At 42.2% G+C, this 22,936-nt stretch overlaps 1 protein-coding gene across 25 annotated transcripts in view; it reads right to left on the bottom strand.

Moving 5' to 3' along the window:
* Positions 1-22,936, bottom strand: part of dock3 (dedicator of cytokinesis 3) — a 168,674-nt gene that overhangs the window by 30,622 nt on the left and 115,116 nt on the right. For all 25 annotated transcript variants that reach the window (XM_085776746.1, XM_085776752.1, XM_085776737.1 and 22 more), the window contains exons 6-10: positions 12,369-12,517; positions 11,482-11,566; positions 9,105-9,146; positions 8,343-8,497; positions 20-101 (exon numbers count right to left, since the gene is read on the bottom strand). In XM_085776746.1, coding sequence (XP_085632872.1) covers positions 20-101; positions 8,343-8,497; positions 9,105-9,146; positions 11,482-11,566; positions 12,369-12,517 — 513 coding nt within the window. The remainder of the gene's footprint in view (positions 1-19; positions 102-8,342; positions 8,498-9,104; positions 9,147-11,481; positions 11,567-12,368; positions 12,518-22,936) is intronic.

Consider the following 22,936-nt stretch of genomic DNA (forward strand, 5'->3'; position numbering starts at 1 on the left):
GTGCGTGTGTGTGTGTTACCGTAAAGAGTGCACACAGCCTGTCCACCTTCTCTGGATTCTTGGGTCCTCCGTTCTTGTTGAGTCTCACCATGAACTTCTCACTGGAAAGCACATGAAGAACGGCTGTGTTAATTTTCACATACAGAGCCAGTTTGACATGTGAGGGTGTTGGAGATGTCAGTAGAGGATGTCAGAGGGACGCCCCGCTCTGATGACATGCAGTGTCATCTTCCCCTGTCAGGGAACCACAGACCACTGATGATGATGCCGGACCACTGTGGCCTAGAGGAGCCTAAAAGCTGAATGACTGAGTCACAGCAGGTGGGAACAGAGCTGATTCCGGCTGCCAGTGTACTGTAGGTCGGTGAGTAGCAAAGTGAGTGCAGGTTCTGGGTTTGATTCTTGATTCCTACGTATGTGGAGTTTGCTTGTTCTCTCCGAGCCTGTACGTGTTCTCTCTAGGTTCCTCATCTTCCTCCCACAGCCCGAACACATGCATGTTGATTAATGACTCTTGTTTGTCTCTCTAAATTGCCTTTAGGTGTAAATAGTTTGTCTCTATGTCTGCCTTGTGATAGACTGACAACCTGTCTAGAGATGAACCGCGTCCTCGCCCTACTTCAGCTGGGATTGGCTCCAGCCCTCGCCCTGTGACCCTGCACAGAGCTGAGTGGTGCAGCTAATGGATGGATGTATAGATTGAAGCAGAAGGACAGAAACACGGATCAAAAACGGAGAGATGAAGTCATGGGTCATCAAACATGGTTGTCGGATTGGAGTTAAAGATGTGGTACTGATGCTGCAGAAAGGGTGAAACCCTCCTCTTGTGCCATTTCCCCTGTGGAGCAACTAGGCTCAGTCAGCGGGATCTGACAATCACAGGAAAACCCATCTCTTCCAGGAGTCCTCACTGAACTGATGTGTTCTCTCTCTCTTTTTCTCTCCGTGCTTAACCAGCTCACTCTAAAAATTAAAAATAATGATCCCATTTCCTCCACACAGCTGCAGCCTCATGGCCCCGGTGTCCGCCACAGAGCTCAGGCTCTGGACTGAAGCTTCTCCCAGATGAATGAATGTAAATATAAAACACGATTCATGATTTTGTAAATGAAGGACAGAGTGGGAACATGTCTCACTCAGCAGAATCTGTGCTGCCACTCGGTGCAAGTCATGAAAAATAACAAATGTCGAGGACAATCTTGTTTTATATGAGGGGCTCAGGTTCACTCATTATCAGACGTGTCAATCAAAAACATTATGTTTAAATCTGACCTGTTCAATGAATTAAGTTTTATCTGATTTGAAATCATAATTCACCTTCTGCCAATTCAAAAGTATGATTTTGTGTCAGTCACCTCTGATTGAATAATACAAAAACTCTCTGATAAACATTTCATCTCATTATCGAAAAACAGGGAAAACTTCATTTTTTGCAGTTTTTCAGGAAGACTAACTTCAGCATGAAGCATAGAAAACAATAATATTTATTATATGATTTCTTTTTATGTATTATTTGGGAAAAAAAGACTAAAACATCAAGTACACCAATGTTCATTTTACAAAGCGATAATATCGTACAACAAACTGGACTTTGTTGAGATGTTGTGTCGGCTTCACACAGTCATTATTCAGTTGATTCTCTAAGACAACAGTTACTGCTGAGGTTTGCACCATCTCTGCAAACAGCAGCAGTGACGACCCATAATCCCCTTCAACTCCAACGATGTCCGACTCTTTAAACTAAACAATTTATTCTAATCCCCCGGAGACACTGCAAGCAAACAAACAAACAAACACAACCACAGAAGAAACATTTATAAATATGTATTTCTGCCTAAACAGGAGCAGAGTGTGACTTCATTTATGTGGGAGGACGATCAGAAATGGGCCGGGGTGTGGGGGAGGGGAGGGTGGGTGGGTGGGGGGTCCTGTCCTGTAGTGTTGTTGTTGTTTTCTTGTATTAAAGAGTAATTCACAGAGAGAGAGGGTATACACACACACACCAAAATAAGTTGTAACAATCCCTTAGGTGGTAGCAGGCACTAATGTAACACACACACACACACACACACACATTATCCCTGCATCAGTATAACAGGAAACACAAATAGCACAGATGGAATTAGAAAACGTCCTGCTTCATACAAACGTGTTCAAATGCGCACACGCACACACTCCATGCATGTATGCATGGATACACATGTGCACATGCTGGCACACCAATGTATGCATGGATGCACTCAGTCACGTGCACATATGAACCAAAACACACACACACACACTTTTATGGAAATGCATTTGAACCACTTGTTTCCACTCCATTGCCATTCGTCCTCTTGACAAAGCGCATCTGCAGCCGAGCGGCGGCGCAGGACGAGCAGCAGTGAGTGTGACCGGGCATTTTTCAGCCTGATTTACCCAGAAAGCCACGTGCAAACACATACACGCTATTACTATAACGTTCACACATGGGGACTGACCAGTCCGCCAACACCCTGCAGATTCACTGTATGGACCAGAGGAGGAGCGACATGAAGCATCATCATCAGGGGATTCAAACCAGCAACCCTGGTGTTGTCTGTCGCTACCATGCCTCATATTATCCACCAGACCCTCGCTCGCTACCTCAGCCCTGACACTTAACTACCGGTGCAGCACACACAGTCAGAATATTGTGGATACGTTCAATTCAAAAAAGTGAAACTACAACTGATGAAAAAAAAAAATCAGGTATCAAGATTAATAATAATAATGAAATGATTCACTCTTCACCTCATTTAGCACCAGTTATTGCATCAACACATTGTGTTGCCTGGAGATGAAGAGACTGGTAACCTTTCCATTAAATCCTTGTGGTATGAGCTTCACCTGTTTTGGACCAATTATTCTTCCATCCATTCATCCATCCATTTTCTATATGGCTTATCCTGCACTAGGGTCACAGGTGAGCTGGAGATCTATCTCAGCTGGCTTTGGGCGAGAGGCGGGGTACACCCTGGACAGTTTGCCAGTCTATCGCAGGGCACCAATTATTCTCATATTGTTTATTTTGTTGTTGTTTTTTTACTTTTTTTCTTTGTTTTTGGTTCATCCGCTGTCGTGGAGGACTTAGTTAGGAGACCTGTAAAGCTCAATTAAACCATCCAACCCCATCAGCCTTCCAGAAAATCAGCAAATGAAGATGTGGATGACAGGGTTTCTATATTCCATCCACCACCATGATGTGAGTATTAGGAGGTGCGCCATTGCACCATTGCTACTATAAGAAACTCCAAGCTTCCAAAACCAAAGCCCAATGTTATTTGCAAAAGAGATGTTAAAAACTTTTGCCACTCAGCATTTATGCATGATCTAGCAACCGTTGAGTGGAGTAGAGTTGCTTTGTTTGACGATGTAGAGTTGGCTCTCGAATATTTTTATGATGAATTTCAACGTATAGTCAACAAACATGCTCCTTTTCGAAAATTCAGGGTGAAGGGCCGAAATAATCCTTGGTTTTCCTCCGAGATTGGGGATCTCCTCAAAGAGAGGGACACTGCCTGGGCCAGGGCCCGGAAATCAAAGGCAGAGGCAGATTGGCTTAGCTTTCGCCAACTCAGAAACAAATGCACCTCCCTTATTAAGAGTGCAAAATCTAACTTCTACTTAAATGAATCCATAAAAAATATCAATGATCCAAAAAAGTTTTGGCAAGTCATAAAATCTTCTTTAAATCATGTGACAACCAATAACTTGCCGAGCTCTTTAATCACTCAATCAGGTACTTTGTCTGATAAGTCGGCTATACTAAATTGCTTTAATGATCATTTTATTTCTGCTGGATCCTTGTTTGAGTCGCTAAATCCTGATCTGACGAACGCTGGGCTGGCCAGTGTTATCACACCTTTGAGTGATCCCATCACTTGCCCATTTGAATTTAGGTCTGTAGCTGTCTCTGAAGTACTTAATGCGCTAAAGAGACTGGATACAAGTAAAACAGCAGGACCTGATCAAGTAGAGCCGTTTTTTCTAAAACTGGCCGCAGATTTTATTGCTGAGCCCCTCTCGCATATTCTTAACCTGAGTCTTATCAGCAAAAATATCCCCAAAATCTGGAAGTCGGCCTTTGTTACCCCCCTGTTAAAAGGGGGTGAACCCACAAATGTCAACAATTATAGACCAATTTCTAAATTGTGTATTTTAGCTAAATTGTTTGAGAGGATTATCAGTGACCAACTAAAAGATTTTTTAGAATCAAATAATATTTTATCTCCTCTCCAGTCTGGTTTTAGAAAACGGCACAGCACTACTACAGCTACGCTGAAGGTTTTAAATGATTTGATTGAGGCAATGGACAGCAAAAAATACTGTGTTGCTCTGTTTATCGATTTATCCAAAGCATTCGATACAGTAGACCACAACCTGCTGATACAAACTCTACATCACATTGGTTTATCAAAGCATGCAGCTGCCTGGTTTTCCAACTACTTATCTAATAGAACACAATGTGTTCAGGTAGCTGGATCTACCTCCTCTTTTTTGGACATCACCAAAGGGGTGCCCCAAGGTTCTGTGTTGGGACCCATTTTGTTCTCAATTTATATCAATAATCTGTGTAATAACTTGTCAAATTCAATGTATCATTTGTATGCAGACGATACCATTGTTTATTGCTGTTCAACCTCTCTCACTCAGGCACTTGAGTATTTGCAAGTTGCTTTTAGTGTCATCCAGTCGCGTTTAGATTATCTTAAATTGGTTTTAAACACAGATAAAACAAAGATCATGGTGTTCTCTCTTGCAAAGGTGCTACCACAGAATATTACAAATATCTTAACAAACAAAGGAAAACCTATAGAGCGGGTCTTGAACTATAAGTATCTGGGCTTTACCTTAGACCAGGAGCTCTCATTTAAAGCCCACTTAAACAAGCTGGTCACTAATCTTAGGGTGAAACTTGGGTTTTTGTTCAGAAATAGAACCTGTTTCTCCCTCAAGGTTAGAAGAAAATTAGTGACAACAACCTTCTTGCCTATTCTTGACTACGGTGATGTACTTTATTTGAACGTGTCATCTAAATGTCTCCAGCCTCTAGACACTGTTTTTCATACGGCATTGAGATTTGTCACAGGGTGTAGTCGTCTCACCCATCATTGTGAGCTGTACTCAAAATCAAATCTGCCCCCCCTTAGTGCACGCAGATATGTACATTGGTTGACCTTAATTTATAAGGCTCTTTTAGGCTTGATGCCTTCGTATTTGTGCATATTACTGCAAGAAACAAGCAGTAGTTATGTTTTGCGCTCTTGTTCAACCCTTGTTTTATCTGTTCCCCGGGTAAGGACTGAATTTGGGAAAAGAGCATTCAGCTCCGCCGCCCCTTCGGCATGGAACACTTTACAGAAAGAGCTGAAACTCGCTAAACTAATCCCACTTGGAGCCTTTCGCTCTATTTTGAAAGATAGGCAGCAGAAATTCACCCAGCAGTGCCTGTGCTTCAAATCTTAAATTATTTATTTTGTTGTTCCAATTGTTGTATCTGAAGTTGTAAAACTCTGTATATTTTCTAATTGTTATTCTTTGCATTTCTGTGTTGACATGTATTGCTGCTGTACCGCGTGCTGCTGACCATTTTTGGCCAGGTCACCCTTGCGAAAGAGATCCTGATCTCAATGGGCTTTTATCTGGTTAAATAAAGGTTAAAAAAAAAAAAAAAAAAAAAACAGCTGCTGGAAGTGATGAGATTGTTGAAAAAAAGCTCCACTCAAAGATCAAAAGAATTAAAAACCAAGTTGAAAACATGACGATAATCTGACGTTAGTTTGGTCCATGTGTTAATGTGAGGAAGCTCCTCATCGCTGCTCCTCACTGATCTGACATCTCTGTCTCTTTGGTGGGAGCTTGGCGGACGCCACATGTTCATAAGCACCATGATTAATTCATGAAGTGTAAAGGTTCCTCTTCATTCACGCCATTTTTAATTTCTATTCTCAGTCATGTTTTAATGCACAGCGCAGAGACTTTAAGGTTTTGCAAATAAAATTTAGAAATAAAATTGATTCAAACATCTCAGTGATTAATCAGAAAGGAATCTGTGCATAAATGTAGTAGTAAGTATTTACAGACAGTTCCCTGCATAGACATACAGCTGTATCATCAATAATTAGCATCTGAGACACTGAATGTGATGAACAGTTTTGCTTCTATAAACATACGACACAGGTGAATCATCTTCTATTATCTTTGTCAAATTCCCCAGTGAGGTAATTTAAATTAAACACTGACTCTGATTCACTTCACTCCATTAGAGCCGCAGAAGCCGAACAAGAGATTCACAATAGCTTTTAGTCATCGCTCTTAACCAGAGTGAGTCAGGATGAAATCTTACCAGGATTTTCCCTGGTGTTATTACTACCGTGATCGGTGTGAAATAATCACTCAAGAGAGAAGTTGTTGAGGAGAAGAAGAGAGACGACGAAAGCTGAAGAGAAGGTTTGTGTTTCTCTCACGGTGAAAAGAAGATGAGAGGGAGATGATTGAGCTCTGCAGAGAGACGCCTCGTAGAGCTGAGCTTTTAAAGGCAGCGAGGAGAAACTCTGCTGCCACGACTGAAGTGGAGAGGTCGTCACTGCTTTAAGGCTTGACAGAAAAGTGCCAAGTTATGTAGGAGAGAGAGAGAGAGAGAGAGAGAGAGAGAGAGAGAGAGAGAGAGGAGGAGAGGGAGATGAATAGCAATCTGCTTCTCCATCTAAATATTCTGGTCACTTGGGGGCAGCATAGAAAATGTATTAGACACTGGATGTAATATCATCAGCTCTTAAGCTGACATGTTAAATGATCATTCAACTGCAGATAAAGTCTTATCTATGGTGGCCCTGAGGGCTCAGCACACTGCAACTGAAGACAACACACGACCACATATTTGTGTCCCCGGAAACCCGTCTGTTATGTTGTGTTGTTTTTGCAGTGCACCTGTCAACAATTGATAAAGTCGCCTTTCTGAATTCATAGCACACTCTTTGCAAGTGCAACTTAATCTTTTAGCTCTGTGTTTGGTCTCCACCTGCTCCGCCCACATGCTGTTGCTGGTTCAGAGGAGCAGCTCCTGTCATTACTGTAATCTCTAGTGCTGACTCAGATGTGGAAAACAGGCTGCCAAGGTCAAATCTATCTGCGTGTGTGTCTGTGTGTTATGCGTCAAAAAGAGGCAACATGCAAAATTAACACAAAGGTGAGGGCATGTCTAGTGAGCTGCTCTCTGTTTCCTATAGGAACTAATTGACCCTCTCACACAAAGCTTATTTACACAAAAGTTCATCTTTCCGCCAAGCATCAACATTTGTACATTTGTGTGTAATCTTCTCACTAACCCACAGAACTGTTCCATGCTACACACACGCGCACACACAAACCGAAATGCCATCACAGTGCGCCTACATCAGCCTCATTACTGATATTAGCAATTCCTTATCTGTTAGCATTGTGATCGCTCCACTCATGAATAATTGATGGGCGTTCATTACGGCGGTGGGAGTCATGTATTATTCACAGCAGCTCTGTGTGGCCACTTGCCAGTATTTGTTCCACATTATGAAGTTAATATGTCATGTACGAGAGAGAGAGAGAGAGAGAGAGAGAGAGAGAGAGAGAGAGAGAGAGAGAGAGAGAGAGAGAGAGATAGAAGAGGTAAGGTGAAGTGTGGAGAGAGAGAAACTTTATCCTCTTTGTTTTTCTGCATTTACTGTAAGATTCAAAAGACTTTCACAAATATAAAAAATCTCTTAAACAAACACTTCAATGCTATACACAAGTTGTCATAGCAACCCTGTGCATAAAGACATAACGGGCTGGTTGTGGGAGTGAACAGTCACCGTACCGGTGGCCTTCAGGGTCACACGGCGCACACACACACACACACACACACACACACCTCTCCTCTGTGTCACTGCTGAACATAAACACTGGTGTATTTATAACGACCCATAATGCACTCGGGCTGACTCAGAAACCGAACTGTACGACAACAAGATGGTGAAGTGTGGTTTCACTGACAGGGGCTTAGTACGGTGGCCCAGAGAACTCAACACACACACACAACAAAATACACAAACACACAGTAAACGCAAAGACACTACAAAAACAAAACAAACGACTTGTGTGTGATCTCTTAGGGCCACCGTACTCTAGACAGCGTTGTTTACAGCTAAATGTTTTAAAAAAACATCAATAAAGAAGACAGGAACTAATTCAGTGTGATCACTTTCAATTGATCACAGATTGAGCGTTGTGTGTGAGTCAATGTGTGTGTGTGTCTGTGTGTGTGTGTGTGTGTGTGTGTGTGTGTGTGTGTGTGTGTGTCCGACCTGATGGTCTTGCCCTCTCTCAGGTCGTACAGAGAGAAGAAGATGTCCGTGTCCTCTCCGATGCTGTTGTAGGTGAAGCTCTTCAGGTTCACCAGCAGGTGATGGGGCACAGGAACTCGACATGGCTCCCCGTGTCGCTGCCGCGTACTGTCGCCCTGGAAACCCAAAATAACAACACGGCCTTATGGGAGCTCAGTCACTCATCGATGATAACATTTATTTTATGGTTTGTTTTTCTTTCAACTCCCTTTGTTTACTTCTTGTTATTTATTTTAACATTTCTGATTTTTTCCCCTCATTTTACTTCTAACAGTCACTCATTTATGTCGTCATGACATCATGGATGGACATTTTTATCAATTATTGAAACCGGAGGATGCTGAAGTTAAAGCTTACCGTGGCTATACTGAGGCATTAAACCCAGAGAGCTGAGTTACTGTGGACTACGTCTGGTAAATATAACATGAAACTCATCATGAATATTTCCACACGTCTTATATAATATAAATCACTGAAATGTATTGATTGCATAAATGATGAAGCTAGAAAAGCTAGAAGCTTTTCAGTGATTCAGATTTTAAATTTTCAGTGAAATGCTGCGATACATGTTCAGACCTGGAGTCAGATGTTTTGTACTGATGCTGAAGTATCAATGAGTGTTGATCAGTCTATTGATGATGGAGGTGGGTCACATGACACCACTGCTGTATCAGACCTGTGTGTGTGTGTGTGTATGTGTGTGTGTGTGTGTGTGTGTGTTACCTGTGTGGTGCTCTGCTGAACACTGTGTCTGCTGGACAGGTGCTGTGGACACAGACACACCTGAGGTTAAACATCGTGTTCACTCCTCTCAACATCCCCCCTCTCCTTCTCGCCATGCTCCCTCTCTCCTGTCTTCTTTTAATTTTCTGTCCTCTTTTTACATTTTTTCTCCTCTCCCCCCATCTCATTTCCTATCTTTTCATTACCTTTCCTTGTCTCCTCTCCCTCCTCTCTCCTTGTATTTCCTCTCGTCCACTCTTTTCATTTTTTCTCCACTAGTGTCCCTCCCTCATCTGCTCTCCTCTCCCCTTGTTTTTTTCCTCATCTCCTCTCCTCTTTTCATTTCCACTCCTCAGCTCTCATTTTCTTTCCTTGTCTCCTCTCCTATCCCCCACCTCTCTTTTGGTTTCCTTTCCTCAACCCCTCTCCTCCTTTTATTTCCTCCTCTCTCTCCTCTCCTCCTCTCTCTCCTTTCTCCATAATGAAAACCTAAATGCCCCAGTGACTCATTACCACGTCTTGTCTCTAAATCTCTGGAGGAGCTGCTGAGAGACGAGAGGAGCGACTGCTGGGATGAATTGAAGTAATGACTGTCAAATGAAAACCATCTGCACGTCTGAGCAGCAACGTAACGCCACCTGAATTTTTACCAGGTAACCAACCAGAGAGGCGTCCTGCTTCGCTGGGAGAGGAAACACCATCAGGATGTCCTCCATCTGAACATTATGGACTTTATATGAGGGATTCCCTGTTTGATGTTCTTGTATAAATATTCTGGTTCATCTTGTTACTGCAATAAATAATCTGGAACAGCAGCTGATGTGTAAGAGCAGAGAAACCTCTTTCATCATCTTCCTCTCTCTCCACAGCCAGCTATTTTTCTATTCTTGTTTTATGACCAGAAACAAAATGTTCATATTAATTATCATAATTATATATGAATTTAATGACATATTCGATAATAAAAGGTCCAAATGTTCACAGTGGAGAAGCAGGAGGCAGCAGGTGTGTAGTTTTTCTGTTGGTTATAACTGCCTATAAATATTCTGTTAATTGCAGGCAGTAAATTAACTCAGACCATAATGATTGTTTATCCAACCCACTGTTGTGTTGTCAACACTGAGTTTATATTCACAGTCGGTCTCTCACTCTCATACAGTATATTACAGTAGTTAGGAAACTTTCTTTTTGATCACTTTGTATTCCTGCTGTGTTTTTACTCTGCTGTTGCTGCACAAATGTAAATTCAACAATTGGATCAATAAAGTTTAATTCGTACTGATCTACACTGTTTTTCATCATCTCGACCTTTCCTTGGTCAAATTTAACGACCGTTAAAGACTGTTTATCAGGGGAATTAAAATTTCACATTTGTGTGTTTATGAAACAGGATCTGATTCATTTTTTCTCTCTGCAGGTTCGATGCTCCACAACTTCCATCCCACTTCCATCTGTAAACTTTACCACTTCATCCCCCTGAGTCTCTCTCCCTCTCTCCCTCTCTCGCTCCCTCTCTCTGTCTCTAGGCAACAGAACAAAGGGGGAATCACCACGGCCACAGTGTTTGACTGGTACAGCTCAGCTATTTAAAGCAGAGCTGATGTAAGACACAGAACATCAAGTGTTTCTTTAAGAAACCACGAACAACTGAGAGAACTCCTCACGCTGCAGCAGCTTCCACTAAAAACCTCCTCACACAGCGACAATTCTCCACAACATCAACACCTGCACAACAAAATCTAAACACAGAGTTGGCATGTTTTTCTATTGTTACAAGATTCAAATCTCCCACATGAGAGATGATACGAATTGGAGATGAAAGAAAATCCTGAGTGTTCAGCCTTTTTATTAAATTTTATGCAACGTTAAAATATCTAAATATCAACAAATATAAATACAGTGTTCGTAGGAACAACCAGTTAAAAGGGAGGTTACAATGTTATTGTTTGTGTTGAGGCAGTTTTAGGAAGGTCCTGATTGAACTGTCTGCAGTGTTGAATGTGAGAGGGGGAAAGTTCTCATCTTTGTGGTTAGGGCTTTGGAGTCACTTTGGCAGCTTGAATGAATGAATTGATCTACATGTATTTACAATGTAATGTACCAAAAAGTAGAGTGAAGTGTCTGAATAGTTTCTGATGCTGCTGTGAGCAATAGAAGTAAAGCAGGTTCCTGGTTGTGGGAACAAATGCAGCTTTAGGTTAAATCAGACCCGCTGGTGTTTGTCAGAGCGAAGATGAGACTGGAGGAACAGGCTGGAGATGTAAAAACAGGATGTGACTATTTCAGGTCTGTGAACGTGTTCACACCTGTTCACCTCAGCCAGAGACACTCAGTCTTCTCCTGTGGTTCAGTGTGCGAAAATAAACTGATGACTCACCATTTTATAAAGATCTGAGACGCTGATGTGATCTTCATCCACCATCTCAAACTCTTTTCTAGGCACCAAGTCCAGACCCAGGTGTCTGAGAGACGGAGGGGAGAGGGAGAGGGAGAGGGAGCGGGAGAGAGAGAGAGAGAAAAATTAGATGAAAAATGCAGAAAAATACATGCACACCCACTCCTTTTTTATTTATGTATTTGTTTATTTTTCTCTTACGTTTTTTATTCTATATGTACTTTGTAGTTCTTTGTAACTCTGAAGTTTATTATTGTTTTGTTTCATTGAGTCTTTATGCTTTGGCAACATAGTCTTTGTGACATTCATGCAAATAAAGCGAATTTGAATTTGATTTGAATTGAATTGAATTGAGAGAATAACTAGTTAAAGCAGAGGTAAGCGATCCGGTCGTTTTGGCTAACTTCTTGTCAGCCGATGGAGTTAGCAGTCCCCGCCCTCGTCATGGAGCTATTGGTCCTTGTATGTCACCACATTCACCCGCATCCCTTGGCTGCACACACAGAGAGGACCGCCCCTTTATGCCGTTCTCTCTCCTCATTGGATAAAGGTTGTAGGATACAAGGAAGTATACAAGAAGTTTTCTCCTCAGCTTACAGCAGAGCAGAGTGACTGACAGACCCGTGTTTCGGACCAAACACTCTATGTAAGTGATTGCTGTCGGAAGATTTAACTATTTAAGACTTATATTAACACAAATATTCCGCTTACTTCTGCTTTAAATATAAGATATATAAGATACATAAATAGAGGTGCTTTTGACGAGATTGTTCAGTCAGGTGTCCAAGACAAAGATTTGACATTTCTTCATGTCACACAGTGTATAAACGTGTGATACTGGTTGTGTGTGTGCGTGTGTGTGTTCTCACTCGTTGCCCCAGTCCAGTCTGACTGTGATGTGTCTCTTGACGTCTCGGCTCTGGTCCTGCGTCAGGTGACCGGACAGGAGCTGCCGCCTCAGGTCGATCAGCTCCATCATCACGTGGCGGACCTTGTAGAACAGATCCACCTTGTGCTTCTGATGACGACACAGAGAGAGACAGAGAGGGAGAGGGTTACATTGTTGTTGAGCGCCCACACTCATATTGTCCAGCTGACGATGAGGCCGAGGGATCTGTCATTGTTTGAGGACACTGTTGCTGTCACAGGAACAACAGCACTGAGTGTCGTACAGCCGAGGTGAACGCGCTCATTGTTTTGCCGGCTTATTCCCATTAAGCCTCGCAGACGGAGCTGGAGCTACTGGCTGAAACACTGTGAGCAGTTCACCGTTTATCAACGATCACTCACTGAGACCAGTCCACCAGTCCATGTGTACAACAAAGCGTGAAGAACAGTTTACAGTTTACAGCTGTTTCCGTTCAAAGTAAAAACAATCATAGTGATAAAAATCAAGTGTGTTATATACTGACATATTGAGATTTAGCTGCTGTTAATCAACAGGAAATCAATCTGCATCTGTGTGTGTTATTGAGGAGTTGTGTTGTGTGGTTAAAAGATCTGTAGTGAGGAGCAACGAGTGGCGCAGTGGGTTAAGCAGGCGCCCCATGTGTTGAGGTTATAGTCTATGGAGCTATTTCCCTGACATTAAAAGTTGGCATTGTAATAAAAATTTTTGGCATTGAAAATAAAATTTGACATTGTAATAAAAGTTGTATTGACACTGAAACAAGTATTGGCATTGAAAAATGTTGGAACATAGGCATAAAAAATACAATATTTTATTTGGATTTTTAAAAAATATATTATCATGTAGTTTTCAATGTCAGTCTTCAGATTTCTTCTTCATGCGTCCCTAGCCCCTCCCCTCAGACCCTCCCCTCCACGCCAAAACCCTGACAGTAACTTGGCATTGAAAAAAAGAACATTGAAACAGAAAAAAAAAAAAATTGAAACTGAAAACCAGTGAGACTGGGGGGAAAATGCAGTGTAAAAAAACACACTGAAAAAGATGGACATGAAGAAGAAATCTGAAGACTGACATTGAAAACTACATGATAATATATTTTTTAAAAATCCAAATAAAATATTGTATTTTTTATGCCTGTGTTCCAACATTTTTCAATGCCGATACTTGTTTCAGTGTCAATACAACTTTTATTACAATGCCAAATTTTATTTTCAATGCCAAAAATTGTTATTACAATGCCAAATTCTGTTTTCAATGCCAACTTTTAATGTCAGGGAAATGGCTCCATAATAGTCCTCGTGCAGGCAGCATCGAACAGCCCTTCCCTGCGTGTCCTTCCCCTTCTCTCTGCCTCCCCATTTCCTGTCCCTCTCAACTGTACTGTCAAATAAAGGCATGAAAAAGCCCCAAAAATATACTAAAAAAAAAGAAGATCTGTAGTGAAAAGTAGCTTGGGTGGTTGTTAAGACCAGAGCGATAGATATAACATGTTATATATATCGCTCTGGTATCGCACGAGTAAAGGCCTTTATTAGTAATACAGTCCATTTCACTGGTTTGATAATCATTTCCTGTTACCAACACGAGAAGTTGAGTAGCCAATAATCACACTATAACACTAATAATTAAAATACTATGTACTATAATGTTGTTCAGGATCTTTAGATGCAGGTTAATAATCCACTGACTCCTCTGTTGCCTCTTGTTCTGAAAACAAAGGCAGTTTCAATTTATTTATTATTTTTGGAGGACAGTGTACAGCATTCAGCACTCCCTTCAAGGGGGTGCGGCTGTAACCAATTGCAGCCTTTGGCTGATTCACATTGGCAGTCCAACTGCCGGGTGTTATTAGGCACAGTCCCTTAAAAGAATATCAAAAACAGTAATAACAATAATAATACAATCAAGTATAATACAGGCATGTGGGCAGCACCAGTTAGACTCTACAATGGGTCTGATGTTTCCAATGAGAAAGGACAGCAACTGTATACAGACACACCAACACACACGAAACCCAGAATACACTTCCCGCTATAGCTCGTTCTATTATTAGTACTCTAATTCACCCCACAGGCTTTCAGCAGCAGGCGCTGGGGTTAAATGTCGACTCAGTTCTTGGCAGGACGACTACACAGGCAGAAATGACTGTAGGGAAAAGCAGGTGCTTCGGACACACACGCATGCACGCACACAAGCACACATGCACTCTCCTCTGTCCTGTAAGTGTTTAAGGTCAATGCCAAAAATCTACTCCCACACATTCATTCCTCCAGCACATGTGTCTCTATTGTGAGAAGGGATGTGAGTCTGCTGGTGATGAAACATGCACACACACATACAGGATGATTGTGCTGTGAGTAAACTTTCCCCCTCTCACTCTGTTTCCTGCGTATCTGTAATAAACAGAGGAACCTGTGCATCAGAACCATTATATAACTGTGGCTGCAGTGGAGGTGGAGCTGTTTTTGGGAACCTCAGCTCGATAGCAGCTTCATGAGCATCTGGTGAACACAGTTGCTGAACACAGTTGCAGCTCTGATATCGAGTGGTGACCTTCCCGGCAGGTTTCTCCACTGCTCCCCCAGTGGTAAACATGTGGTTTAGAGATGGGATGGAAGAGCAGACGAGAGACAAACTTTAAACATGTGGTGTGGATGGGGATCAGGTGATTATGGTGATGTGGAGCAGGCTGGATTTGATTCTGCTCATGAATATTGTTTTTGCTCATCACCTGAGGCTTTGTGGTTCTGCGGTCTTACAACATCTGGCAAAAGATACGAAGGAACGTCTGCAGAGCAACGTGTGTGTTTTTTTGTGATCTTGTGGTTGTTGAGGATGAAATTCATTTGTATTCCACTGCACTCTGTCTGCACTCGGATGATAATGATCTTTTGTTTTGGCGAGGTTCATAGCAGAAGCCTAGAGGACACAGCATCCAACATACTGATTTTTGTATGTGATGGTTTGTTATGTTGACATTGAGGTTATGATAAAGTGTAACATCTAATAGTTAATCAGTTCTTTATTTCTGTGTTGTGTCAGTCTGGCCCGGCCCAGAGGGAGAATATTACAAGTCATATTTTTACAAGAAGAAAATAAAACATCTCCCATGCTTTTTTCAGATAATGGGTTGGTCTTGTAATGTTTCAGCCAATTATCAATACCTGCATTTATCTGATCTGACTACACAAAAGCTTGTGCAATTACGTGTGAAAGGTGTCATACAAAACAAGTGAAACATGTTGAATTATCACATCTCAGCTGAATGCAGAGGGATCTTTTTGTTAAATGACATGTTTTAGGATTTCGTTTTCTAATCAATAGGATTTAATTATGTCTCGTAGATATCTCCTGATATTAACTCACACATGGAGGAAGCTGAACTCAAGTCTGTTCTGGTTGTTGAGGTTGGATCAGTCTCATGACAGAAAGTACAACTGGCTGCTGCACATTAACCACACTAAAGCAAACTGATATGATAGACTAAATGAGAGAAAACTCTGCCTGAGTGTATCTTAAACAATTTATAGCTACTATAGTACTATGAACGGACTGGATCCTTGTGTTGAGAGTAGCTACTCCACTCTGAGGTTACGTGTCCGCAGGGAAACTCCTCTGCACAGCACTGGGGTCAGTGTCTCAGTAGTTTACGTCAGTGGCTCCTGTTGCACCATCCCAGTGCCCCATGAGGGATTAGCATGTTTTCAGCTGTTAGTGAACAAGGTTGAAAATACTACAACTTTTAGCCATCAAGTGCCAAATGGATTTCCAGTAGTTGCTTAGCAACAGCTTGAGTCATACAGCATCCCGTCCCCCCACCCCCAGCATCTGTTTAGTGTTTGTTTTTAAGGAGATGCCCGGTGGACGCAGGAGCTACTGCTCTTTGATACACACTCTGCCAGAGTCCACATTAAGATTCAGCACCAAACATGTGACTGTTAATGGACCTTTCAGAGTAAGAGCGTCTACACATGATCTTAATGGGCAGTGAAAAGTGCACTTTAATGATTTTTGTCCATAAAACAGACATTTGGATCGATTTTCTCACTGATGAACTCTTTCATCTAAGAAAAGGTGAAAAACAAGAGAACAAAGAGTTCATCTTATGTAAAAGAGAGAAGTAGGAAAATATACTTATGAGGTTATATAAGTGATTTAACTAATTGAATTGATAATAAATCATAATCATAATCCCGTTACAAATAATAAAATAAAATAAATTAATCAATCACTAGAACACTAGGACATCAGAGGAGCCATAGTTCGGATGCATGAACGAATGAATGCCAAGGAAAATCTAACATTTAACATTAGTAGATACAACAATTTACTGAGGTACCCGAAACGCCTCATACGCAGTGTATCAGCAGACAGTAGGTAGTTACTGTAGTGATTTTATCATCCTCCTTCCTACTTGGACCAAGCTGAGCAGCTAAATGTGGCCATCCCTACCTCAGCCTGTCCTGTATTTCAGTAGTGAGCTATAACGGGCTACGTTCTCATGTCTTATTTTCTAAATGGTTATAACTGAGCTTTTCTGTGCATAACTCTTCCTGAAGATGCTTCACCCAGAGCAGCAGTACAGGAGTCGGTCATAAAGCCCCGAGGTGCTGCTGCAGACCAGAGCTGCACACACATGAGTCTGTGTACAGTAGGAGACAACAGACAGTCTGTTGTTATTTACACCTGCAGACTGAGAGAGGAAGTTAAGGTTCACACACATTTACACCAGAGAGCTGCCCAGAGATCAGTGTCTGTCGTCAGCCACGGGGACCGCTGGGGAAACTGAAAAGTGTGTGTTTGGTTCAAGTTCACGGCCACAGAAGGGGTGTGTGTGTGTGTGAGCTACAGAAACACAGACGGAAAAGTCTGGAGTACAGATGTACGATCAGGTGTACCATCTAAAGTCAGCGGTTTAACAATAGCATATAGTTTCAGTGCTATTTCTGCAGCTGGACTGGAGACTGAGACATGAGATGTCTTGAAATAATTGTGACCTGTAGGACCGACTTCAGCAAACCTACAAGTTTTTATCCGTCTGCTCCAGCAGGCAGGGCCGTTGCTAGGAATTCTGGGCCCCCTTAAAGAATACTAAAGTGGGCCCCTACCCCCTAACTTTTCCAGTTTTTTTTTCTTAGACTACGTATGTATTATCATTTTTTATTTAGCCTACTTTGTTTTGATGCTAAAGCAGCATTACTATGAGTATTAGTCAGGATCTTATGCAGAATAAATCAGTCATACAAAGATTAGACTACTGGGGTTTTTTGTGGACCCCACTGGGTGCTGGGCCCCTAGAATTATCATCACCTTTCTCCTCTATACAACGGCGCACGCACACACGCACACACGCGCACACACACACAGTATTAGTTAGAGATGGTTTCTTGATCTTCTCATGGATCAACACATTACTGTACTGTAGGTAAAACACAGAAGAAAAGGAACAGAGCTTCAATGTACAGAATGCAGACAGGACATGGGACCAACAAACATTTGTCCCAGTTCTTGGTCCCAGGTTGAACTGGTCCTTTTGTCACTAATGTTTATCATCAAAAATAACTCATTTTCTTTTTTCACCTACCCATTTATGCCATGTCTAACAAGTCGAGTACGAGAGCTGACTCTTCACCTCCTGTCTACTCTGTCTGATGTATCTGTTGTATCAGACTTCATCTGTGACTGGTCATAATATTTTAGTTCATGAGTCCGTTCTCCAACCCAGGAGCTGAAAACCAGAGCTTTGGATTTGTCCAGGACATCTGGCCATCGCAGTCAGTGGGTGGATGTGCTTTGACCTCTGACCTTCATCTGAGTCACTCATCTCGACTCGGTGCAGGTGAGCCAGCTGGCTTAACGGGAGGGGACGGAGTCTCCTCTCCACCTCTAGCTGGCGCTGAGGATGGCCCCCGCCCAATTAATAAAAACAGAGACGAGCTGCCCGACCCGTCTGTCTCTAAGACGACACAGTTCAGCTCAGCGCAAAGTTTGGTTTCTCAGCTGCAGAGTGGAAATGTCATCTGTGTGGACTATTTGTGGACTCCCTCCTCTCACCCCCTCCCTCCACTGCCCCCTGTCCCCCTTTCCCCAGCTGTGGTGAGTAATCACACCTTCACATCCTGCGGGAGCGAGCACACAAACACGCACATTAACACCATTTAACACCATTTAACACGTCTTTACCACCTCAGCACCATAAATGCCAGTTGAGCACATCAGTTATATGACATGAGACACAAGACTTTTTATTGATCCCACGTGTGGGAAATTCACTTGTAACAGTAGCAAAGAGTACAGGATGCATAAAGAAAAATCTAGAGAATTTACTAGTATGTATTATATATATATATATATAATATATGTGTCTATGTAAAAAACAAAGATATGTACAAAAATATTATCTAAATAGAAACTATATGTTGTTTGGTCAACGATATTGCACAGTGGGGGGGGTCATGAAAGAACAAGTAAAAGTACGGCCTGTATGAATGAGCAAGGTACAAAATACACAAGAATAAATATGCAGAAAAGAAAACTTTATAAATACAACTGGGTGGCTATGGAGCTGTTGTGTTTCACCGGACGCCATCTTGGCTCACAACATTTCAGCACAGCTACACAAAGGCAGAGAGAGAGAGAGAGAGAGAGAGAGAGAGAGAGAGAGAGAGAGAGAGAAAACTGCTTGTGTTGAGTCTCAGGTGGCGACTTCTGCCCCGCTGTTGACTAAATCAGATATTTACTTTCCTCTTTATTGCTGCTTTGGCCTTTTAGAGCTCGCCTCGCCTTCAGAGTTAGAAGATCATAATGCGAAGATCTTAATCACTCTGACAGGCCACAAGCTAGAGATGTCCCTCCTCCATTAACAAACACCTCCACCTTTTCTCCTGCAGCATTAAACTACATCAAACTGTGGGTCAGGGACCAAAGGTGGGTCTCCAGAGGACCTCAGTGTCACAGCTCCACTTTAATATATAATGGGATTTTATTCGTCCTGACAGCTTTAATATCTAATGGGACATTTGCGACACCTCAGTTCCATTAGTGACATCCTGCTCCCTTTTCACACCTGACAGATGAGAAAAGCAGAAGCCGTGTTGTGAAGCTTCACGGTTTCACTCTTAAGTGTCTGGTTGTGTAACTGATGAGGTTTAAATGTTGCATTAACACACCAAAGTCAAAATATTTCAAATGCTTTTGAGCAAAAAAGAGGGGGAAAAAACAACACACAACCTGAATCTTTGAGTAGAAAAAAATGATCCAAAAAACCCAAAACCGTAAATCATTTATAAAATGTGTTTCCAGGCTTTTACCCCCAGTTCACCATCTTCAAACAGCTGCTTCCTGCAGGACTATGAGTTCACTGAACTTCAGCAACAACTGACTTAAAGTTATACTAGTGAACCACTTATGCCCCTTTCCCACTGGCCAAAAAACCCGTTTAAACCCACTAACAAGGGAAACGAGGGAAAGGCTCAACAACCTATGTCGACTCTGCCATCGCCTCTCCTCCCAGCGGCCTGCAGTCAACCCAGGGTCAACCCGCTAATTTACATGATGACAATGGTGATGACATCACCAGATGTGCTGCGGTGGGTGTGAACGACCAAGCAGCTCGCCAGCTGGAGATCAGACCCGGGTTTTTTGGCCAGTGGAAAAGGAGCCATATGACGATTGTCAGCGCGTCGACCCTCGCATAAAAAAACCTGCATCGACCCGCTTCTTTTATTGGGAAAGCATCTTTAGACTACCGGTATTTATCCCTGTATTGGTTGAACCTAAGATAAGATAACATAAGATAAGTGTTATACTTGACTTTAATCTACAGCGTTGGGGCAGGTATACTATAAGTTGGACACCTGAGAAATCTGCTGGCGTGAGACAACAAACAAGGTCAATTTGACTTCCGTCCTGACATGAGGAGCTGAGGCTGTGAGAGAAGAGGAGGAGCCACCCAGAGTTTGTATGCTGTTCCTAATAAAGTGCTCACTGCCACATTGAAATGACCACTCACAAATTAATCACAATACATGGGGAGTTTTCTCTGCAGACGATCTCAGGCTGCCGCCTCGTCCTCCTCACCGTGACTCACTCTGACAGACCGGGCTGCAGCTGTAATCAGGTGATCTGTAATGTGTAAGTGATTAGTTTATAAGCAAGTTGCCGTTGTGAAGCCTCTTAACAGGACGTGAATCTGTTTGGCACCTCCCAAATCAGAGGGGACGTTCACCACAGCTCCGATCCATTACCAAACGTCCAGCTTCATTTCCATGCCTGTCAGCACCGGCTGCTGCGTCACTGACAACACAGGAGCTGAGGATCAACCAGCAGGGACACAAACAAAGAGCCTCCGACTTCTTCTTTGGTCTCAACTCCTCAGCTGTTGTTGAAACGTGCTGCCGCTACAGTAAAATTCATTTTTCAGCCATAAACATGAAACATAGAGTCCTCTGACCAGACACAGCTGCTTTCACCAGTGTCTAATATTCTCCTTCTGCTCTCCGTCTTTTACTTTTGAGTGAGGGTGAAGGTTTGTTATTCTGCAGAGGGTTTGACTTGTCCACATGTTTCCAGAGCCTCAGTATAAAGACTGGCAGAATGATGTATTCTTGTCAGTCATCATGAACGTCAATGCCACCTGGTTCCCTGCGCACAAAAAGCTAAATGGATTTACACTTCTGATCCTGCCAGGTTTTAATCAGCTGAATCATCAGCATCAATCAATGTCTGAAGCCTCAATACAGAAAACTATAATGTTAGGTTATAAATCAACCATACTGTGGTCACATCACTTTAACTGGTTGTATGAATTGGCTTTGAGCTCTCCTACAGCGTTGGTACCATTTATATGAACACAGTGAGGCTGTACAGGTGATGATGTTTAACATCCCCATCAGCATCTGTTGTTTCATCAAGCCTCTCTTTAGTAACTCACCTTTTTAACGCATGTAAAAGCTAAAAAAGAAGCAGGACTGAAACATTTATTGTTCTGGAATAAAGTGTGAAAATGTCTCCAGATTGTGTTAAACACAGACTTTATTTCAGTTGTCTACTAAAAGCACACCCAGAGAGCTGAAGGAGCTTAAATGCTTATTCATCCCCAGGTTTGAGGCTCATTCATGGGTCTTTACAGACTGTGAAAAGATTTCAGTTTGCAGTTGATAAAAAAAAACTGACTATGAGTTCGCACTCAACACCAACACAAACAACCCTTTATGTCTGTATAAATCTGTGCCTGCAAAATGTGTTAAATATGTAAACTCTGAGATGCATGATGAATTTGAATCACTGTATAAGCACTGTTGATAACTGCATTGGCCTTAGTTACAGGCTTTTCACAGTTACAGTTAAATTAAGCATCTTTGTCTCTTCTCTGGGTCTGTGTGGAAATGCTGGGAAGTCTAGACACTGAACCGTAGGTGTAAATAAATACTGAGTGAAAAGCTCCGGTACAGATTCTGTTAACGACACAACACACAGGACGACATTGACAGATAAAATGAAACAAAAAAGAACAAAAGTCATTTGGTGAAACAACTGTGTGTGTGTGTGTGTGTGTGTGTGTGTGTGTGTGTGTGTGTGTGTGTGTGTGTGATATGAGCCACAGTGAGTCCAAGCTGTCAGGGAGGCAACTGCTTTACTGTAGGCATGATACACCGTGCACTGTGTGTGTGTGTGTGTGTGTGTGTGTGTGTGTGTGTGTGTGTGTGTGTGTGTGTGTGTGTGTGTGTGTGTGTGTGTGTGTGTGTGATGTGCTTGTTAGTCTACAGCAAATTTGATCCTAAATCCTCTCATAACCTTGCGTGAACTCTTCTTGGTGACACGCCACACACACACACACACACACACACACACACACACACACACACCCTTGATGTACTGTATTAGTGAGGACCTGTCAGAGCATGGACACTGTGACCTCTGCCTGTCAGACACATTTACAGCACCAAACTTTGAAAGTACCATCATTTGCCTTACGCAGCAGACAAAATAACAAGAACACCTGTCATCATAACCTGGTCCAGTTCAAAAGCAGCAGAATACGGCATCAAGGATTTACTGCAGGTCGGTCTTAGTCTGACATGGTTTTAAATGTTGCCCGGCTGATTTAAACTTCCTGCATTGCAACACTTTACAAGAGCAGGGCAGGAGGACAGGAAGGACACCGCCCTTCATATCATTAATGAACACGTTTTGGAAGGACAACCCTCAGGTCCAGCTCCACGCTGCAGTAACAGACTGTTTGGAGGGAGACTCAGCCTCAAGAGGTCAAAGGTTGCAATGTCCCACAGGTAAATCACAGATTTACACAACAGCTAGAAAATCAGTTTCCTAACCCTTTTTTACACAAGGACACAAGGTAAAACTATCAGTCCTATCTATGGTTTAGGTTATGTAATATATTTTTGAGTTGTGTACTCGCCTTATCCCAAATGTTTCCATCAATAATCAAACCAGAGGACTTTTTGATTTTAATCCTGATAACTGTGCATTGGTTGCCAGTTTTTAAGCCATATTTTTAAGATTCAC

Source organism: Trachurus japonicus, chromosome 5 (genome assembly GCF_045865225.1).
Source record: "Trachurus japonicus isolate A0001 chromosome 5, Traja_1.0".
NCBI lineage: Eukaryota > Metazoa > Chordata > Actinopteri > Carangiformes > Carangidae > Trachurus > Trachurus japonicus.